General features: G+C 44.6%; 1 protein-coding gene across 5 annotated transcripts in view; it reads left to right on the forward strand.

Annotated features, from left to right (window-relative positions):
• The first annotated feature begins 1,405 nt into the window (after positions 1–1,405).
• Positions 1,406–21,586, forward strand: part of DGKD (diacylglycerol kinase delta) — a 60,284-nt gene continuing 40,103 nt past the window's right edge. For 2 of the 5 annotated variants that reach the window (XM_085070051.1, XM_085070052.1), the window contains exons 1-3: positions 1,406–1,605; positions 17,399–17,509; positions 18,183–18,263. In XM_085070051.1, the coding sequence (XP_084926177.1) occupies positions 1,462–1,605; positions 17,399–17,509; positions 18,183–18,263 (336 nt within the window). In that variant the 5' untranslated portion in view covers positions 1,406–1,461. Of the gene's footprint in view, positions 1,606–3,437; positions 4,783–14,354; positions 14,416–14,819; positions 14,930–17,398; positions 17,510–18,182; positions 18,264–21,586 lie in introns of those variants that run through there. The other 3 variants (XM_085070053.1, XM_085070054.1, XM_085070055.1) reach the window with 3 other exon arrangements.

Consider the following 21,586-nt stretch of genomic DNA (forward strand, 5'->3'; position numbering starts at 1 on the left):
TCCTCTTGCTGTTTCTTTTTTTTAAATTTATTTCTTATATGTCAGCTTTGTGAGGTGCCGCTATCACTGTCTGACATTCAGTTGTGGTGATGACTTCTGTAAGCTAAGTGTGACAAAATCATAGCGCACTCTGCTGTGCAGTGGGGAGGAAACGGTTGTTAAATGGTTAAATCTGGTTTCTGTCTGAGCTTGGGAAAGCAGTTTGAGACACTGTTTGTTTAGCTCATGCTGGACTTTTGCTCAGAGAGCAATGAGGGCTTTCTCCTGCTTCCTGCAGTTTCCTGTCCTGCAGGACAAGCTGGACTTACATTCTCTGGCCCTTCAGCCAGCCAGTGCCTGACTTCTGTCAGCAGAAAATAGGACTCTAGCTAGAACTGTTTCCCTTTTATCTTCCCTTTTTTCTCGTTCTGGTGTTATGATGATCTTCTACCGAGTCAGACCTGTGGCCTGCTCCTCCTGTTTAAAGCTGGGGGAGAGCAGATCCAATTTCCTGACTTCGTGGCTTTGATGTGGTGGGACTCTGTAGAGAGCCTGCCAGCTCCCGGAGAGGGATACGCTCTGGGAGCGATGGCATCTCTGCACCTGCTGTGCTTGAACACAGCTTGGAGCAAACACGTGACTGGACGGGTTTGGTGACAGACGCTTTCCCCTCGCATATCTCCGTGAGATCCCAGCGGGAACACTGTACTGCCCGTAGCTGATGGGTGTTAGAGAGGCGAGGAGGGAGTTACCTGGCCATTGGGAATGGAGTGGGGCCGGGCCGGGGGTGCCGCGACCCCGAGGCGGGCTCCGCAGCGGGAGCGACCCGGCCCTCCCCCTCAGCGGAGTCCCACGGCCTCAGCGCCTCTGAAGTGTCCTTCGGGGCGGGGCGGCACAGCAGGTGGAGCCTGGGGCGGGAAGGTGTGCTCGCAGCATTTCATTAAATCCTGTGAACACAGGGAGGGCTTTGGGAGGGGCTGTTCAGGGAGGAGGGGGAAGTCCCCGTTCCTGGAGGTGTTGAGGGAACGACGCGGTATGGCACTCAGTGCTCTGGTCTGGTTGACAAGGTGGTGTTCGGTTATAGGTTGGACTCGATGATGTCAGAGGTCTCTTCCAAGTCGAATGATCCTGTGACTCTGTACTGGAGCATCAACAAAGAATGCGGAGGAATGGGGACCGCAGTGCCGGCAGTCAGGCTCTCCTCAGCAGGGCAGGCTGCGTTGACCAGCTTTGCCCAGGTTCCAAGGAGCCACGGGGATGCCAGGACCCGGCCGGACCGCTGCGGTCGACGCTCGAGCGGTTCGCAGGGAGCCGAGGAGGGGCAAGACGGCCGTGACCGTCCTATGACGGCGGCCGGGCCCTTCCCCGCCCCGGCCCCTCCCACCCCGCTGCCGCCGCCGCCATATGACGCGGTCGCCACTAGGGGGCGCCGCGCGCGCGGGGCCGGTAGGGGGCGCCGGGCGCGTTGCAGGTCCGTGCAGCATGGCGGCGGCGGGGGTCGCGCAGACAGAGCCCGAGCCGGCCGCCGCGCCCGAGGAGTCATCGGACAGCGAGCCAGAGCAAGAGCCCGGCTCCCTGCAGAAGCTCATCCGCAAAGTCTCGACGTCCGGGCAGATCCGCCAGAAGGTGCGTGCGGCGGGAGGGGGCCGCGGGCAGGGCCTCGGGCTCCCGGCGGCGCTGCGGCCGGCGTTGCCGCCGGCGTTGTCTCCGCGTTGCGCTTGGTGCCGCCACCTCTCCCACCCGCCCGGCGCAGCATGGTCCGGGCCGGCGCTCGGGGAGTTGCCAGAGACCCCCGAAGCTTCCCTCGGGGGCCGGCCAGCGAACCCGTCCCTCAGGGAGCTGCCGGCGATCTCCCCCACACCCCGCTCCTCTCCCCTCACAACAACCTCTTGGGGGTTTGCCGGCGACTACCTCACACATGCCGAAGCGCCCGTCCGGGACTTTGCCGTTTACCCCTTTCCCCCTGTTTAATTGTAAAACAAAAAGTGTGTATGTTGAAGAGATTTATTTATCCCGTCGTTTTCGGTGACAGCCCAACCAACCCTCAAGATCCTGCTGGCGACCCCCAACCCACAGAGACCCCCAGACGACACCCCCAACGGCTTTCCATGTGCTTTTGAACCCCAAAATGCCCCTCAGGGATCCCCATAAAGAACTGCTTCTCAGGTGTCCGTTAACAGGTGCCCCCTAAATGCCCTTCAGCCTCTGCCAGTGCCCTACAAACTTCCCTCAGGGGCTCTTGGAGTTGCCCCCGATCACCTGGCAGGCGCCATCCCTAAACTGCCTCTCTGAACCTCTCTAGTTCCCCTCCCCAGTAGCCCAGCTTAGGCCACCTTCTTCCCAGTGCCCAGGTTCAGACCTGCCAGGGAGCTTTACCCAGCAATGATCAGTGTGCCCAGGCTCAGCAGGACCCTGTCTTACTTCTTTCCTTCATTACCCTCTTTCCCTCTAATATTTTCTTGGAGTCATGGAGGTCAGATTTGGGCTCCTACTCCATAGTGCCTCTCCATTTACCAGGTATTTGAATCCTTAAGGGCATCTCCACCCCATGAAGCTGCATCTCCTCTTTTCTCCCCATGTCGCAGTTGCCACGGGCTCCTTCCTCACCTCCCGATGCCTTCCCTTGAGAACCTCTGCACATCCCAGCCATAGCTTCCCGTCACATTGTTCCATTATCACTTTCCAACACCTCCCTCCTCCATGGTCCTGTTGTATTTGCACAAGTCATGGTCTCATCATTAGAACTCTGCTCTGGAAGATGCAGCCTTCGCTGTTGTTCCCTACAGTCATTGTGTGTGCCTCCCTCAGCATCTTCCCATCCTTGTGCATCCTAATTTTCCCTATCTTGCACTGTGTTTTTTTTACCTTTGTGTAGCCATATAGCAATATTTAGCTATCTGTCTGGTCAAGCAGTAAGCTTATATCTAGTTAGTCTTTGTTCCCTGCTTTGTCTGTCCTGCTTTGCCTTCCTGATAAGGTAGCAGTCCTTTCCACCCAGATTGCCTTGGCCCAGTCATATTTTACCCCTCTGTGGCTCGTCCTGGAACAGTAACACCATTTTTAGGGGCAACGACAGCATTTTGCAACTACAACCGCAGCTCTAGCTCCTCTGTATTGTTACTGTAAGAGAAGATGTGAAGATTTCCTTCAATCCTAGACTGGGAACCACCCCATAGGGAGTTTCCCTTTCCTGTACTATATTTATTATAGCAGCATGATTTTTCTTTGTAGCCGTTAAGCTCCTGTGTAACTCTTGGACTGTTGCTGTGATGTATTTCTGCTTAGAAATACCAGGATAGTTACTCTGCCATCACCTGCCTCATGCTCACCTTGCCTCCACAGCATGGACAAGCAAGATGCAGCTGTGGCCATGGAAAAGCTCACACAGCACTGGTGCTGCAGCTCAGTGTTGCGTCTCTTGTGCTCATAGCAAAGGAGAGTAAATGTCTCTGCTTGGCGCAATGTCTGAAGCATTATTCTAAGGGCTCTTTTTCGTGCTGGCTGGTTTGTCCTGCTTTCAAACACAGAATCTGCCATCATTCTGCTGTGTATCATTGTTTGGCTGCATTGGTCCTAGCTGTGAAACCCCTGTGACAAGGTGAAGTCATATGTGAGGACCATGGTGGGGCTGCTTCCTCCATCTGCGAGGTGCTGCTGGCACTGCCCTTGGCTTTTTGGGCTGAGGCACTGCGGGGCTGAGCTGTGAGGTGGTTCTTTTGACCACACCAGGAAACCCTGGAGCCCTCTAAACCTGTTGATGTTCTTTATCAAGCAGATTTCAGCTATGCTGTAGCACTAGCTGACTTGAGCTAGTCTGTTACTCTGCTGTGAAAAAAAAATAAGCTTTTTGAGATCTTTTACTGCCTACAGAATGCTGAATATTAAGACTTTGTCTTGCTGGAGGTTTCTTAACACTGCTTGTGGCAGGGGTCTCATGTGGAAAGGGAGGAAGGATGCTATAGTCTGTCTCCATGGTGGTGTTTGTGATGAGAGCAGGGATACAAAGATTTTTTCAGTGCAAGAGTGGGAGCTCTTGCTTACAGCAGGATGTTAGAGATCTTAAGGTGAAAGGTGCATTGGGTTGTATTTTTGTTTAATTATAGCAGAGCATGTCCTCCTGTCCCTACTTAATAATCTTTTCTGATTTACATCACTTCCCATGTCAGCATGGCTGGAAAAAAGATGAAACCAGCCTCTTATATATGCAAACATAAACGTATTAAGAATAAGGATTATAAACAGATGTTGTCTACAACAACTATATCGAGTGTTCTGTGTGTTAACCTGCAGAAGGTCTTTGACTAAATAATGTCAAATTTTCCAAGTAAGCCCAGGTATTATGCTATTAAGGATTGATTTGTTCTATTGCTTGTTCATGTTGTTTTGCTTTGTCATTGTCTTTTCTGCATGCCGGTGCGTGTATACTTTTTCCTTGCCCTCAAGGCAAGGAGCAAAGACAACTTTGTGGGTGATCATAGTTTTGATGAGACTTCGAAGACCTTGCTTCCTTTGTAGAGGCAGACCTAATTCTGAATTTGTCTGTTGAGTGATAGATTGCAGACTACTGTAAGCTGTAGAAGCTTTTGGACACATCCATCAGTGACAGAGATGCAGGCAGACTTTTTCTGTGGCCTGAGGACATAAATCTCTTCTGACCACATCTTCTGCTGCAGTCAGTGTAAGACCATGCCTGTAAGTACAGCTAAATCACCACGGAAGCTTACTGTTGTCACAGCTCGAGTGCCAAGTTTGCTGTGGCCATGGAATTCCTCAGAATTTGTCACAGTCACAAGCACTTTGAAGGTATGTTTTCCTTCCTCTGGTCCTGCCATCTGTTTTCCTAAGAAATGCTGTAAAGTAAAGCTGTTTGCTTGCTTGCAAGACCATAAAACTTCAGTGAACTTGTTTCATAGCCCAGAGGTTGTCCAGCTGTGTTTGACTGAAGTAGCTCGGTGTGGTAGTAGTGGGGCTAGTAGAATTGTTTGGAAGTTTAAGGTGAGGTGTTGATGTGCAGGGTCTAAAGGCAAATCACAGGTATCATCTCTTTAGTTAAAGAACCTGTCACTTGTGAGGCAGAGGGCCTGGGAAGGATATGTAGAAGGCTCAGTGTTTGGAAAGTGAAGTACTGTGTTCTAATGTACTTGCTTTTAGCTAGAAAGAGTTTTTGAGGCAGAGGAAAAGGTACAAGGGAAGCACGTTTAGCAGTCTTTTAATGATTATTATTAGGGGGAAAGAAGAAAGTCTCACGTGATCAGGTATAGCAGGTAGTGTGAGTGCTCTTGTCTCAGCTGGCCAAGAAGCAGAGGCTGCGTTGTGTGCTCGATCAGCCATTTCAAGACCTGACAGACTTGTACCAGCATCAAACTTCAAAGGACACTGCCTTTAGCTCCTGTCTGGTCTCAGGCTGGAGTTGGTGCAGCTGCAGAAACTGTTGGTCAGCTAAGATTAAGTATTTTTGAATGGATGGGAATTAGGAAAAAGATGAAATTAACTAAGAGAGGGAAGATGTGTGTGAGAGGAGGGGCAACAGCAGGACCTTGCTCCCACCTCCTAAGCAATGCTGAGGCTTCAGCTGGAACCAGCCAAAGTGGTAATGTCATCTCATTGTCACTCAGCATGGACAAAGGCACAGGAATATCCAAAGTGGTCCTGGGGGCTGAGGGTGTGAAGCCAGGGAGCGCATTGCTTTTTATAAGCCCTGGCAGTGAAGTGTGCTTCTTCCTTTGAACTTGACCTTTCGTTTCCAGCATCACATTACAATGCTCAGAAAGCAGGAGGGTTGATTAACATGCCATCTTCCCATTTCATTCATCAGTTCTGTGGGATTTCCAGCCTGCCAGCTTTGGTATGTTGCACTCTCAGTTTGTTTACCAGACAGATTTCAGCAGCCTCCTTGGGTAGCATCAGGAGGACTTCTTGTTTAGACTAGTTCAATCGAAGTTCTGACTACTTTCACAAGCAATTTCTCTGTGATATTTTAATTTTTATAATTACTTACCATTGCATTGAACTTTTAAGACAAGTTTGCAGTACATGTTTCACCAGAGTTGCAAACAGAGCGAGCAGTTCTCCAAATTTTCTGGGATATTGGAAGCTGTCTAGCTCCAGTAGCAGAGATGTGTCAAGTTCATTTACTTTCTGAAAAGCACTATAAATGAACTGGCATTGAGCTTTGTGCTGCAGTGCACAGATTTTTCAGTATCTGAACTAGCACATTTCCCTTCTCTGTGCTGTGTAAAAATGATGCCTTTTGTGCTATGGGAAGTTGTGGTTTTCTTTCTGACCAGTAGCCTTGAAGTCTTGGAGCTGCCCTACAGCATAAAGGCATGTGTTGGTTTGAAAACAAACCAGTGGGAGATCACAAGTCAAGATTGAAATTAAAAATAAGTGAAATAATACAAGGAAAAGCACTGACAAAGTCAGATACAACCTAACACCCTGTTAGGGTGGTAGTAGCAGTTTAGCTGAAGTAGTCTAGTTGAAGTGGTGATCCTGTGAAGGTCTAGTCTCCAGCTGAAGATCCAGTAGTAGCTCTGGTCTTCTGGGAACCCAGTAGACAGGGCTAGCTTAGGCAGTTCTAAGGCTAGGTTATATCCAGGTGGGAACACCTGGTTCCTCCCTCCTGGGCAGAGCATCTCACAATGGGATGAGATAAGTCCATGAGTCACACGGTGGGTCCCTGATGGCCCATTGCCTGTCATGTGGGGTGGGTCATTAGCAGCTGGTAACAGCTAACAGATGGCTCATTGCCTGTCATCCGGAGTGGGTCATTAGCAGGTAATAGCAGCTAACGGCCCACAGCTGGTGGTAATAGAATACTTAACTACATCTATATTGCAACCTAGGACAAGGCAAAAAAGCAGAGGGAAGCAAAATGTTTCTCCTGGTTTTTGTGCAAGTTTCCAGAGCATGCTATGCTGAGTCCTCAGACATATGGTGGGCAGCATGGGCAACTGAAGAAAGCTCATTTTGTTTCTTCTTGTATTACCTATTAGATAAAATGTCCATTTTGTAGGTAAAGACGTGTTATTTGTATTCATGGAAGGCAAATGTTCTAAGGTTTTCTGAGATGAGAGGAAATGGAGAAGTTTATTTGTTTGAAATACAAGTATTGAAAGAAGTATTATGATAAGAAGCAAAGCGTTTCAGTAAAGTGACATTGTAAAAGAAATAAGCAAGAAATGAGGAAGGAATTTTGAGGAATTCATTACTTAATTCATGGTTTGTCTGTGGCATCTCCCACTAAAGCATATTAAAATGTCTGTCTGGTTTTGTTTTGCTGCCTTCTAACAGGGTGTCTGAAAGAGGACATTTTAGGAACTTCACGTGTCATAAATTGGGGTGGTTTCTGCGTTAATCCAGGTAGAAAGTGGGAACTCTTCACTTGAAAAAGGAGAGAACTGTTGCAAAAGAGAAGTTTTTGTGATTGAACTGAAACTGAACACCTTGAGCACACGTTTAAGGACGTGATTTTTCTTGGATTAACAGTGTGAACATACTAGTTTCTTCTCTGAGTACTAAGGACAATGGTAGGATTTTAGGCTCTGCGAATGTTTCTGTCCCTTAATCTGCATTCTGTTTAGTGTACACTTCAGACTTATCTGTTCAGACACAATTTGGGAAGCCTCCCAGCACTGTTTCCACTGGTATACTGTAAGTTTGCCTCGCTGCAGCAGAGTTTTGGATGCTGTAGGAAAGCAACAGCTGTTACTTCCTTGTTAAAAAACCCCAGGAAACAGCAAACCCAAACTAATAAAAAGCCACCACACAACAAAACAAAGCACAAAACCACACGCACTTGTAGTGTTTCTCATTCCTTCTAACTGTAGATCAGGTTCCAGGAACTAAAGAACTAACATTAAACTTTTGCATGTTTTGCGAGTGTGGATTTACTTAGGCCACATTGCTAAAAAGTGCATTTCCAGGCTACTAATTATTCTCTCTAATAAAATTAGAGACAAAATAAAATAGGTATTGAATGTTTTTATTTGATTGCTTGGTTTTTAAAAATAAAACTAAGTCAAATATTTAGAGTATTTTGCCCTACCCAAAGCCTCTTGTTAAAGAAAAATTATTGGTATTTTACTTAGGATTATAAATGAAAACTGGGAAACGTCAATCTCCAGATTACCTGATTAGAAAATCCAGTAAACCATGTAAGTCACTGCATAACTTTACCGTCTTTAATTACAAATCCAGTCTGATTCTTTCTAAAATAGCAGCTATACCTGCATATGTAAGAGAAAGCACTAGTGAGATAGAGAGGGTTTTTCTCTATTTTTGGAAAGTTTAAGGTTTACCCTAAATATTGGCACAGCATTGTTGGAAATTTCACAGCACACTACTGTTCCAAGTGAACACATGTTCCTCTTGGAACACGTTTTTTCAAGATCTCAAATGCACCAACCATTATTTAAAGGATCTTTTATTAACTCTCCAGTGAAACAGTTTGTTTCCTGCTTTTCCTTCACTAAATGGTTACTGCTTCTTGTTTCACCAAGAATTTATGTGTCTTTTAAAGAAAGAAGATGCTTCTGTTTGGTTCTGCAGCCCCATGGGGTAGTTATGCAGGGATAGCTGAGCTTCAGGGATGAATAGCTGAGGCAGCAGCACTGTTCCACAGAAGCTGCCATGGTCTGTGGTCCCTTCTCACGCATTTTATATAAAACACTCCAGAAAGCAATGAGCTTATCATGCATGCCCTGTTCAGTAGTGCTGCACCTCTGCAGCAGCAGTGCAGTGCTTCCACAGGGTATGGAATTTGCAGTCTGCAGGCCCTGGACCACACCTGGACACAAGAGCACTTACACAGAGGAGGAGGGAGTCTAAAGCTAGCTGCCCTCCTCTCATCCAGAGCTGGAAAATGTTGGCTTGATGGCTACGACATTACCACTTCTGAGTTTTAGGCAGTTGATTAGTACACAATTGCTTCATTTGGTTTCAGAGGATGTATTTTGTTTCCTCACTGTCTCATTGCTGAGTTGAAAAGTTTTACATCTGATCACTGTTCTGGTTGTGGTTTGCCTTTTTTGAGAAAGGAAATGCCCTCTTGATCACATAATTCTTGCATCGAGCACATTGCACTTGAGTCTTGCAAGCTTTAGTGTATTTACCCTTGTAATTTTCTAGCGAGGAGAGTGATACCACCCTCAATTTCCAATAGGGGAATGTAGAAACACACTTTTTGTATCGAATGAACCAAATCACCCGGGGCATCCTCAGACCTGGGAACTGAGACAGGTGGTGCAAGCTCCAGCTAATGTCTTACCCGATGGGACATCTGCCTTTAGTTGTCTTTGAACGACAGAAATGTGTCTGATAAAACAGGGAGGGCAAGCTGCCTCCTCTTGGAACTGCTCTTGGCTGAGGCAGGGCAGAGCACTCTCTAGAATGTGTAGATCTGTTACTGAGGTTTTATTAAAAATCAGTATTCTGGGAACTCACGCCAGCCTCTTCTGTTCTGTTTAGCTGAAAGTTAACCAAATGATGTTCCCAGGGCTGTGCTTATCTTCCTTGTTGTTGCTGGTGCTGATCAAGAAGTCTTGGCATGGTCAAAGGTATTTGCAGGACATTAAAACAGGGAAAGTGGAAAAACAAATTAAAACTTTGGAGTATCCTTTAAAAACTATGTTAAATAGATGAGGAAAATAAAAAACTTAAAAGCATAGGTTATTTAATACATAAATGTGGAAAATCTGATTACAACAGTTGTTACAGATGAGATAAAAATAAATTCTAAGATACCTAAGTATTAATTAAATGGCCAAAGGCCAAAAGTCGCTTTCTGCTCTCAACCTATTTGAATACCAGTTGGAGTAAAAGGATGAGGATTTGGCTCTACATCTACCAGTCCCTACCAAACAAGGATCCTTGCAGACCTCAGTAGCAGAGCTGATGGGAGTCCAGACACAGTGGGAGGAAGCTGTCTCTCTCAGCCTCCTCCACACAAGGGCAAAGGATTCAGTTTTCTTCCTCGAGGTATAACTTTCGCTTTCCCATTTCCTGAAGTGCTTAGGAGTGTGAGGATGAGATCCGCAGCTGTATTCTGCATGTGCTTTCCCTTACATTCACTGTCCTGTGCTCGCACTGGTCACACTCCCCAGCCTGGTATTCTCATGTCAAATTGGCCCTGACAGCCCACTGTGGTGAGTGCCTGGCTCCTTCTGCCTGCTGGCGGAGTGGATGCGGGGGCTCAGACACATGGTTTTTGGTAGTAACTTGTGTCTCTGAGTGAATAAGAGTGTGGTGTGGTGTGGCGTGGCGTGGCGTGGCGTGGCGTGGCGTGGCGTGGCGTGGCGTGGCGTGGCGTGGGGTGGGGTGGGGTGGGGTGTGGTGTGGTGTGGTGTGGTGTGGTAAGCTGTGGTGATACTGGCTGCAGCATTGGAGGGTTCTGTGTACAAGCTGTGATTCTAAATGAGGTTCTGTTGCTGTGTTTTCTGGTGCTGATGTATAGCTTGTGACAGACATGCCTCAAACCTGAAGGTTTTACATTAGGTAACAGGTTGTTATATTTTCTGTACTGGGAAAATGCCCAAGGAAGGGATGTAGTCACGTATATATAATTTTAGATGGTAGAAAAAATAGCAGTCAAACTTTTCATGTTTGTCCTTAAATGTATAAAGCTCACATTTAATTAGTACCCCTTAAAATTTTATTCCGTTCCAAAATTTTCAGGTAGCTATTAAACTGTTGCCTTTGTGGCTTTAGTTATCTCTGTGGATGGGTTTGAATCCTTATCTTCCAGCTTTGCTATAGTTTGACTGGAGCTTTGTGCTCAGTTTCCTTCTTGTGATAAATGTGTTTGGGAAGGATGCATGGAGTCTGCAGAAAGCATCCTGAGGCTTAAGCATTTGGTGTGCCAGGAGTTGTCTGGCTCCTAACTCATCCTGAATCAGGGTATTGTTGTGTTTTTCATTCTCCCTTCTAAGTAGCTGACCAGAGTATTCATCTGTTTTGAATACTTTGCTTGGCTCTCTCTGACAGAGCTCATTTTACCAAGGAGCTGTGCGTTGATATGCTGTATGTTGTATTTCCTTCCTCATATACATTTTTGCATGCTTTCAAATTGTTTTTCATTTGTTAATTTGTTCACTTTAGGTCTGTGATTGTGCATCCCTTTTAGGAGAGTTACTCATAATAGTAGCAGCTGAACCTGGTATTGAAAGAAACTGGTTCAAATACCTGTTCTTTGTTTATTGGCTGTGGCATTAACTAATGAAGAACGAAGTGTTTGATCATTTATCTGTGCCAAGGCAAATTAAAGCCTTTTCAGTATCTGTTTGATACAAACTCCTGTTTTTTACTGTGGATCTGGAGAATGAGCTTGCATTTCCTGTTTCAGTGACATCCCAGCTACTGCATGGATAAGTAGTTGTGCTCTGCTCTGGATTCTGCTGTCTCAGGAGTTGTAGGGAAGCTGTAGGAGAGCTGTTGGCTGTGCTCACCCCAGTCTCTCGCTGGGTGTGTAGAGTCCAGCTCATTCAGCAGGGCTCGAGGTTACAAAAGAGGAGACTTGGGAGGATGATAGTTAGGAGAGTTTTCGCAGGCTTTCCCATGTCTTTGTGCAAAGGTCTGTGCTGTAACCCCCTGCATCAGTTGGAGCACTCAGCTTCTGTTCCTTGACCGCTGATTCACTGCCACAGCTTCTATTTTGACATTTGATTCCAGCTCTGATTTTCTTTTTCTCCTCTTCTGGAGTCCTTTTTTTCCAGTGTGTTTTCATAATGTCTTGCTCTTTTGATGCCAGTGAAAGAATCTTAATGCCAATTTTCACTTTATCAAGAGCAAAGTGCATTTAGTGTAGAACTCCCAAATACGACTACACAACCTGTAAGTAACCCGTGCTTCTCTCTAGATCTGTATAGCTCTCTGTGTGTCCCATACTTAGAATTGCTTTATTGATCCAGATTTCCCGTCTACAAGGTTCCTGGAGTTCATTTCCAGGGTGTGACCACTCTGGTGGAAGGATGTTGCTCTCAGATTAGCTTGTTAACCCCTACCCCTTTGACCTTTCATGTCTTATTCTATGGGGTTGGCTAGATTTATTCCTGTAGTTTCTTTGTTGGATTTACTGTGTTTTATTTCGTTTCTAAATATTAATTAGTTTCATGTTTATGACCGTGGAGAGCTTTTATGACCCGCTACTAAAACTGTTTTACCCATAACAAGGTACGACACTCAGATTTGTACCTGCCCTAGCATGGCAAGACTGTCTGGCCTAAGCACCTGCAGATCTACTCCTGTCCTTTTTGCCACGATTTACCCAAAATCAATGACTAGATAAGGTTGTTTGGTCCCTGGGGATCATCTGCCTGTAAAATTCCCTAGTAAACATCTATAAAGATAGCCCAGGTCCGCATATGCTTTTGCGTTTTGTCTTTTCCTCTCTGCACTTGGTGCTTTGTTTAGCCAATTATTTGTTGTTTGGCATCAGTGTTTTATGGTACATGCAAATAAGAACAGTGTGTGTCCTAAAGTTTTTACATTCTGAAGACAGATGGAAAACAGAAATCCAGATGCTGAGGACTTTGGTTTTGGGATTCTTTAGTTGCTGTTTAGATAGCTTTGAATAATTTTGCTGTTACCTTGTACGTAGTTCTTTTTATGCTTTGGAAAGAATTGTCACTGGAACATAATTCTTGTTTTAGATATGCTGCACTGAGTAACTGCCTGTAACAATATGTTATGATCTCAGCAGTAAAATAAGTTGCATTGTTCTTCCCCTGTCTCTATCAAACATGGTTTGGAGCCTCCCTCTGCTGACGGACACTTGCCAGCCTGACAGCTGGGCATGCTTGATAGTCAACCTCAGTCTGGCTAATAGGGCTTGTTTTCCAGATTAGGAAATAAGTTTTATCAAGAGCCCTACTTCCAAATGGGGCAATAGGCTTAAGCTTCAGGAAAGGATTGTGTTCTCCTGTGTTTCACTTGCTGAACAGTACTACTTGCTGGAGAACAAGGGATGTAATCTAGAAGTATCTGAAATCTGACATGATCCTTCCTAACTTTTAATAGAATTACTCATGTTATCAGTGTAGAAAACACTTAATCTGTGTAGGCTGTCTCTGGCCTCCTGACATGGGTTACTGGATGCAGAGACACCTCAGATGAGCAGTGCTGCCAAAAACACACCTGTGTCTTGCTGCTTTTCTGAACAGCTCCTGTTAATCTTTTTTTAAGTCCTCTGAGTTGTTTGATACCATTCCTGTTGAGGTCAGTAAAAACTTTTCTTTTGTCAATTCAGGATTAGACCTGAACCCTGCTCCCATTTTGACAGGAGAAATCTGAGAACATACTATTTCTCTTCCTAACTGTCAAGTTTTGAAAGGGGATGAACTGGGGGCAGGGTTGTATATTGCTTGGTATCAACTGAATTTTTTTCGGCAGGAAGTTGCTGTTCTTCAAGGCCAAAGATAAATAGTAAAATGCTAGAAATTTCCTTGGCCCTGCCTTTCAGCTGTCTAATCTTGTTCTTTTCAGACTTCTTAAGACTCTGCTATGTGCTTTAAATTGTTGGTTTGTTCAGTAACCTTTTTTACACTGACTTGCAATATGATAAAAGGGGGTCACTGTTGAAACCAGTAGCACATAATTTTACGCTTGATCAAAGAAGATAATTCATTTTTTCATAGTGTTATCTGCCCATGGAATGCTGTGCCACAGGACACTATGCTGTAAAGGGACCCGGCTGGACAGTAAGCAGTCTGCGTAGTTCCATTGCAAACAATTTTAGTATTTATACTGGATAGGATGCACGTAATCAAACCTCATAATGTTTCAGTAGCTTTTCCCATAGGATCCAATATATGATACTAAAAATAGATTTAACACTCTCTTTTCATTATTGGAGAAGCAATTTCACTTTTATCCTGATGAATTACATGCCCAGTAATCTGATCAGAGTAGATCTTCAATTAAAAGTCTTCAGAGAGGTTAGGGAGCAGAAGTAACTGTTCACTCCCCCATTTATTTCATTTGTGTCCCTTTGCAGTCACGTCCTTTCCGCAGTTCATTTTCTTCAGCTGCATTCCTCTGTAAATAGCAAGTCCTTTTGCTGTAAAGTCAAAATAGAGGAGGGGAAAGGCAGCAATGTCTGCATCATTTTATAAAGTCATCTTGATCTTATCTCCAGCCCTTTCCGCCCAAACCCACCAAACTGTGCTGAGCTGAGTGTCTATAAATAGCCTGGCTGCTATTGCAGAAATGGGCAGCACTGAAACAGAGACGTGTTTTGCTGTGAGCGGAGCAAGCGCTCCTGCTCTGGCCTTTCACATCTGAGCTGGGTAGCTGTGAGGTTTTCTATAGATAGAGCCTGGCAATGACAGAAAGTGCTGCTTAGGGTGGGCCAAGGTGACCTCTGTGAGTGTTGCCTTTTGGGAGGGGAAAAAAAAAAAAAGCTTTAAAAGAGGAATGGAGGCATGCATATCTTGTGCAGAGGTGAGTGGTGAGCACAACTGAAGTGAGGGAGCAGAGGTGGGGAGCAGTGGGAGCTGAGGAAAAGCAGTGGCATTGTTTTGCTGAGAGTTACTGTGCTGGTGGACTGGGCAAGAAGTTTGGCTGAAGTACTGCTGCCTGAGCCTGGGGTGTGTAAGGGTGCTGGCTGACCCCAGTTTAACCATAGCTGTAAATAAGTAAAGCAACAGAGCTCTGAAATCTCCTCCTGCAAGTTGCTATTTTTTTGATTAGCCTTCTGGCTGACTTGGTATCTTCATGCTTTGCATTCCAGGAGTCTTCCCCAGGATTTTTAGTTCCTCTCTGATTTTGGTTCAGGACTTTGCAGAGTTCAGTAGCTGCTTTCTCTGTCTCATTTTTTATTTATATGTGGTTTTTTTCCAGGGAATGCAAAAGATCACTCCATGTTTCTGTCTTAATCTGGAAAATATCCTGCCACTTTCCCGTCTTCTTCCCTGTAAAAAAATGAACTGCAGAAATGTGTGATTTCTTTAGTGTGGTAATTTGGATGCTGGTGCTTTACATTTTTCTTTGATACTCGAGTGCTGGAGGTTAAAGTAACTTGTGACTTGTGAGAGAAATATACATTTTAGTGGGTTTCCACAGAGTTGGCTAGTACTGTTTGTTCCACTTGACAGATGGGGGATGGAGACAAACAGAGTGAAAATTGCTTTATTGGAACTCATAAAAAGTCTGTGGCAGAGTAGGAGCATGAGTGCATCTTTCTCAGTTCCAGATGAGTGCCTTCAGCTCTGGCCTTGCCTTCAGGGTCGTTTCAGCAGGGGATGCTGTTTGGTCAGTGTTTGCGCTCCATTTTTTCTTATGCTGAAGCTTCAGCTAAGATAATGTCTGAATTTTGGATTGTTTATGTAGCAGCAGCTCTAAGGTGGTTTAACATTTTGTTTCTGGGTATTGCTATAGTGTGTTTAACTATCAGACCCTAAAGCCACTCCCAGATGCTTTATGGCTTCTTAGACCGTATTCCTACCACTTTGTCCCTGTTGTGACTTGTGGAAAATGAGTGCCAAGATGCCTTTCAATGACTGCTTCAGAACTATGGGGAGCTGGTGTGGGAAACAGCCATTTTCTGATAGGAACTTAATCCTCAATTGTGCATTTTTGTTTTCTCTTTTCATTCTGCTGGAAGTACTGTGGAGTTTGGTGATTCCCAGTTGAAGCAGGCACACTAAGTTGGTGTTTGCCTGAGCACTGGCAGGTGGCTTTGTAAAACAGACCACTGGGAAACATTGAGGCTTGTGGTTTGCTAACCTTGGAGCTGGCCAGGGCCCAGGATCCAAGGTAGATTATGTTCTAGGAGACAGAGGAGCTCTCCCCCTTTTATCTTTCCCAACAGCGTGGAGGAAGATTGTAGAGGCTCCTATACCTGACACCTCTCTTTAGGATCTGGTGGAATACAGAGCCTGCTCTTTCCCCGCTGATTTGTGAGTAGAGGTTTCACCATGGTGGTCCAGACCCTGTGACCTCTCAGGTCAGTTTGAGGATAGCTCAGTCTAGCAAAAGAGAAGCACAGATTGTCAGACAGATGTTTCCCCTTACAGTCAGCATTTTTTTCAAAGAGGTTTTTGAGGAAGCTTTGAGCTTGGCAAGGGCGAGTGTATGTGGAACACATTAAAATCTGCAACTGTTTCAAAAACTGAAGGCACACATTAGAAATATATATAGCATTTTAAAAGCAATTTTAATGCCCTGGAAAGGATTCTAAAATGAACTGAACACTGTGGATCAGTAAAAGTATTTATTTTGTGTGCTGTAGTAGCCTGGCAGTGTCCATTTGGTGTGTTTGGGAGTTAATTGATACTTGTCAGCAACCGGACTGTTAAAAACCCGAGTTCCACTGAGACCTCTGGCGTGTTAAAGCTGTGTCATTTTCCTGGCACCAAGATACAGAATAACCTGTCTTACAAGATTGTCAGACCATTTGTGTCCTGTGTTTTAACTGTGTGTTTATCGCATTGGGCTCTCTTAGCAAGTAGGTTCCTGTGACTTTTCTGGGGAGACAAGTAGGTTTTTTGTGGTACCGAGGCATGACGTAGTGCTGCTTGTAGCTCCTAGGCAGGCCTTTCAGTCAGGAATTTGGGGTTGGACATTCAGCCCTGACTTTTTTGCGTTTTGTCTTCCTGAACTGCAGTTTTTGAGATTTTCATGTAGCTGTTGGTATTCAAACCTGTCCTCTGCAAAAGAACCAAATGTATTTGACAAAGCAGAATGAAGTGCATGTGGATTCCATCCATACCCCCATGTATGTCCAGTATATGAACAAGCATATGAGCGTGTGTATGCTGGTGTCTCAGCCTAGTTATAAAGCAGTTAAAGAGAAAAAGTCAGTGTGCGTAGACAATTTTGGCACTGCAGCCCTGGGAAATGGCAGCTGGCCAGAGACTACCAAGGCAGGGCCAAGACTATCTGAAGAATACCAAATGCTGAGGTTGAATATAGCTCCTTCTTCAATCTGGTTTCACACTTCACCCCCTGGGCTTGCAGCTTGCCCCCTCTGTGCCAGGTAGATGCTGATAATTTCGTAAGTCACAGCTGGAGGTAGAGGCAGATATCCTGGGTGCATAAATGCTGCTAATCAGATGCCAATTAAATTAAAAATGCAGTTACCTGCAACTGAAACCCTCGATGAGTTTAACTGTTACGCTCCCTGTGTCACTGTTAGATTCGAAATGCTCATTCAGTTGTAAGTTATTTATCTTCTTTGGTATCGTGATAGCACTGGAGACAAGGGCAAAACTGCACCGCAGTGTGGGTTTTGTGTTTGTGAGAGTTTTGTCTTGTGAAGGCTGCTCAGTTTTGTTGGATGAAGCTGTGAAACGCTTCCAGCAGAGGGCGCTGGGGTTATGGTCTCCAACTCCAGTTGTTTTCTTATGGTGTGTGTTGGGGGAGCAGAAAAGGTGCCTGTCAGTGAAACCTGTGGTTCACCCCTCTCCTCTGATGCTTTTTGTAGACTGTCATAAAAGAGGGGATGCTGATGAAACAGACCAGCTCCTTCCAGCGCTGGAAGAGACGATACTTTAAGCTGCGAGGACGAACACTCTACTATGCAAAAACTGCAAAGGTAAGGTCCTAATAATACCTGTGAGGCCAAAGAAGGAAGTCAGTGGAGGGGCTTTGGAGGCAGATGGGTGTCAGTGGGGAGGCAGAGAAAAGAGCTTTTTAAGGACTGTTCTTCAGGCTTTGTAGCTTACTAGAAGATCCCTGTGTTTTGCCTCGCACTGGGAAATCCTTGGTTTTGAAGTAAAGCATCGCACAGGCTTGTGGTACTGATTTTTTCACATTTTTCCCCCCTTTGGTGCATGTTAGTAGGGAATGGACTCTGAATAAATAGAAGGGAGAGAATATGAATGAAAAGAGAAAATGGAGTAGACAAGCAAGGTTAGAATTTATCAAATCAGAGCTGCTGTGCATCTGGTTTAGTATGTTGGTAGTCAACTAGATGTAAAACTATCTCCTTTCACAAGAACAAAACCTACAGTTATTTGGTGGGGGTTTTTTGGATTTTTTTAATAGTCCTTTAATAAAAATAAAGCCATTGTGTTCACTGTTTGAAGACAGGCCAGAGTGATGCCCTGTAATATGGAATTAGACTTCCAGGTCCTTTATGTTGTTGGTGCTGTGTCTTTCCTTCAAATCATAAAAGGCTGTGAGGGAGCATGCTAGACAGATTTTGAGTCTGCTGCTTATACATTGGATTCAAAAATTCTTCAGTATTTTGAATTTTTTCTTTCCAGTCCATTATTTTTGATGAGGTGGATCTGACAGATGCCAGCGTGGCAGAATCCAGCACAAAGAATGTCAACAACAGCTTCACGGTAGGACTTTTTGTGTTACTTTCTGTTCTTCTTGCATCTTTTCCCCTCGTCCCATCTCTCTTGCAGAGTTGAAAAACATCTGAGCAATCTTCACAGCTCTTTCACTAAAAATAAAAAAAATCATGAGCTTACTTTTTTTTACAGTATGGTAATTTATCTTTGTGCATGTGGGAAATAATCCCAGGGAGATACCTTAGGTTACTATGTATTGTGCTAAGACTTGGCATTCAGGGATTTTCTTACCTGTAAGCTAGGAGGGTGTGATAGAACCCATTTGCCCAGTGGGACAGAAAAATTTGTTCTGCTGAGGGAGTTAGAAGTGATGTTCATATTTATGCTGGAGATATTGCTAAAGGAATTTAGTTTTCCCCACATGCATTAAAATATGTAAACTTCTTTCTCTTACTTTATTTGTGTGTGTCTGTGTGTGTGTTTATGTATGCATGCTATATATAGTGGGAAAGCAAAAGGAGGAAAAGAAAGAAATAGCACAGAAATAACTGTGGGATTGGTTCAGGATCCTCATTAGATGTGGAATGTGTGCTAAGTGTTTTCAGTCGGGAAACGTGGTGGTGTCCCTGCTTCAAGAGCTAGGAGGAAAAATTATTATATTTCCAAGGTGCAGGTGTTCTGCAAGCTCCAGTTTGTGGGAGCACCTGGTGTGCAGAAAAAAAGCCATTAACATCAGCCCTGCAGGGTGAGAGTCAAGAGCTGGTAAACAGTGACAAGCTCCACACAGCTCCTGGGGGGCTCAGAATGGAAGAGAAGGAAGGTCTGGGGAAAGTGTTGCTCTAAGGAAATGTGAAGGGCGGAGCAATCCAGGTGGAGGGAGGAATCCTCCTGATACGGCAGGTGATGACCAACACTGAGCAGTGTGCCTTGTGCTGCAGCAGGAGTGACCTGCTGCTTTAAACATCTGCCAAAGGACGTTTCTGTTGTGTAGCTGTAGCTTTTGGCTTTGCAGTGCCTGTGTCCAGATAAAACGCCAACACTTTCCCAAAGCTTGAAAACACAGTCTATATCCATAGCTGGACAGGTAGGACGCATGTGGTAAGTAAATATTGATATCAGGTGTCAACGTTAGAGTACGGAGAGAAGGTTTATGCAGTGATTTGAGTAGGGGATATGTTTTCAAGAATGTGATCTTATTTACCTGTCAATAAAGCATTTTATCTCGTGTCTTGCTTCAGTTTTCTCAAATATAAATAAAGACTGATTTTTCAGGTAAGCGTACTGTTACTATGCTTATTACTATTATAGCTGGGAGAGATCTAATCTTCATCAGGAAGACTGTGTTAGGGACAGAAGGAAGTAATGTGTTTGCTCTCTTAGACTGCCCCATCTGAGTCCATCAGTGAGGAGTTATTTTCAAGACTCTGGTATCAGGGTCTGTGAGTCCCTGCCTTCCCTAGCTGGGTGAAAGGTAAAGGGTTACCTTGAAGCTCAAGCAGGTACAGTTTGCACTGTCACCAGCTGAGCAGTGTATCATGGGGCCTAGGTAAACATCAAGAAAAAAGTTCCCTCTTAATTTCTCTTTCTATCGTGGTTTATGGAAGGGCTTGACTTGTTTACCTTGAGCTCTAAAAACACTTAGGAAATCAGAAGGTGGCTTGGTCTTGCTGCTGTTTGTTCTGTTACATCACTGCTGTCAGTGCTTTGGATTCCTTGCAGTCATGCCGTTTTCTGTTACTTTTCTTTGAGAGGACTCTGCTTCCCTTCTGTATCTTCCTTTTTAAAATTCAGAGTTCTTTGATGCATTAGTTTTTCCCTGTTTCAAATCAGTGAGTGATACGATTTGAGTTTTTTTCCTAAACTGAAAATATGTAGCATTTGGTGTTGTAAGCAGAGTTTTAGATGTTCTGGTTTTCTTTTTGGTTTTCTGTTTTCTTCAATGGAGGCTAGTACTTGTGGATTTATGAGAGTGGTTTCTTTCTGAGAAAAAAGAAATGCTGTCCAGGCATCTGTACGGCCTGATGTATAGATTCTGCAGGTCAGGTTGCCTTAATGATACCCCTAAGGTCCTGACATAATGACAAGCAATAAAAACATCAGATTAAACACTTGGAGGAACAACGTGTATCCAAAACAAGAGGTAATAAGGGCTGACCAGTCAGAAGAGAAACTGTTGAAAGTGCATTAAGGAGTATGGGGAGGCAGCATCATGAGAGGAGAAAACTAGAGCACAAAGCGAGCAAAGGTTGTGTTGCATGGATAGAGGAGTAAGGTTAAAAACGTGTCCTTTTACGTAGGACATGTCTGACAGATAATTTGTTTGCTTTCAGCAGGAAGGAGAGTGAGAAATGTGAGTTTTAAGACACAGACCTCCTCCTCTAAAAAAAAGACTGTGTAATAACAAATTCTACTGTGATTTACATGATCGATCTTGCATAGATTTCCTTAGTAAGTGTATCCTGTTTGCAATGGGGACAGTTTTGAGGACTGCTACCTGGAGTTAATGAATAGATAACTACAGAATGAGCTAGGAGCATGTGACATGGGATGTTTTTGAGCTTAAGATGTTGTACAGCTCCATCCCCTGATGTGTAATGAAAAGCTTTATGTTTAGCTATTGTTCCGTTAGGTCAGGCAGTGTGGCTGCAGAGGTATTTAACGGGAAGCCTCTGGAAACAAATCTTATACCAGCCCCTTGCCACAGCTCTCTTCTCTCATTAGGCCTCTAGATGTGGTATTTGCTGGTTCTGTCACATGTGTGCCATCTCTGTCCTTGAGAGTCAGCTGTCTATAAGGTAAATTCTTCTGACATGTCTGGGCTATGACAGGTGCTTTCCATATATGATCACTTGGCACATGATGCATAAATCTCTCACCAGTGCCTTTTCCTAGGATTGCTGTCTTGCACAGGGCCTTACAGAAGATCTGCTGTGGCACAAGTGCAATGATAACTGTTGTCCTGGTAGTTCAGGACCCTTTTCTCAAAGAGAGCAGTCAACTTTTAGCCTGGATTCTTGCCATCAATGTGTATGATATTTGTACTTCTAACAACATAGAGATCCAGTAGCATTGGATGGGTGAGGTCAGAGCCTCACCTGATTTCTGAGGAGCTCTTTCTCAGCCATACCCTCAAAACCTCTTGTGAGTTCTAAAAAGCAGATGATTTGGGATCACACTGGGTGCATTGAGTCTTCCCAGTGAGACTTTAGCTCTTTCTGTGAATAGTTTTTTCTTGGACAGTACAGTTTTGCAGTAATGTAATTTGTTAAGGTGCCCATGTAATGGACTGCGGTTGTGTTAGGAGCATTAAAACAAAATTTGCAATGAGGATGAGTTCCATACTTTAACGTGGAATAGTGTTTTCTCAAGAT

This window comes from Lichenostomus cassidix, chromosome 9 (assembly GCF_008360975.1).
Source record: "Lichenostomus cassidix isolate B80296 chromosome 9, HeHo_3.0, whole genome shotgun sequence".
NCBI lineage: Eukaryota > Metazoa > Chordata > Aves > Passeriformes > Meliphagidae > Lichenostomus > Lichenostomus cassidix.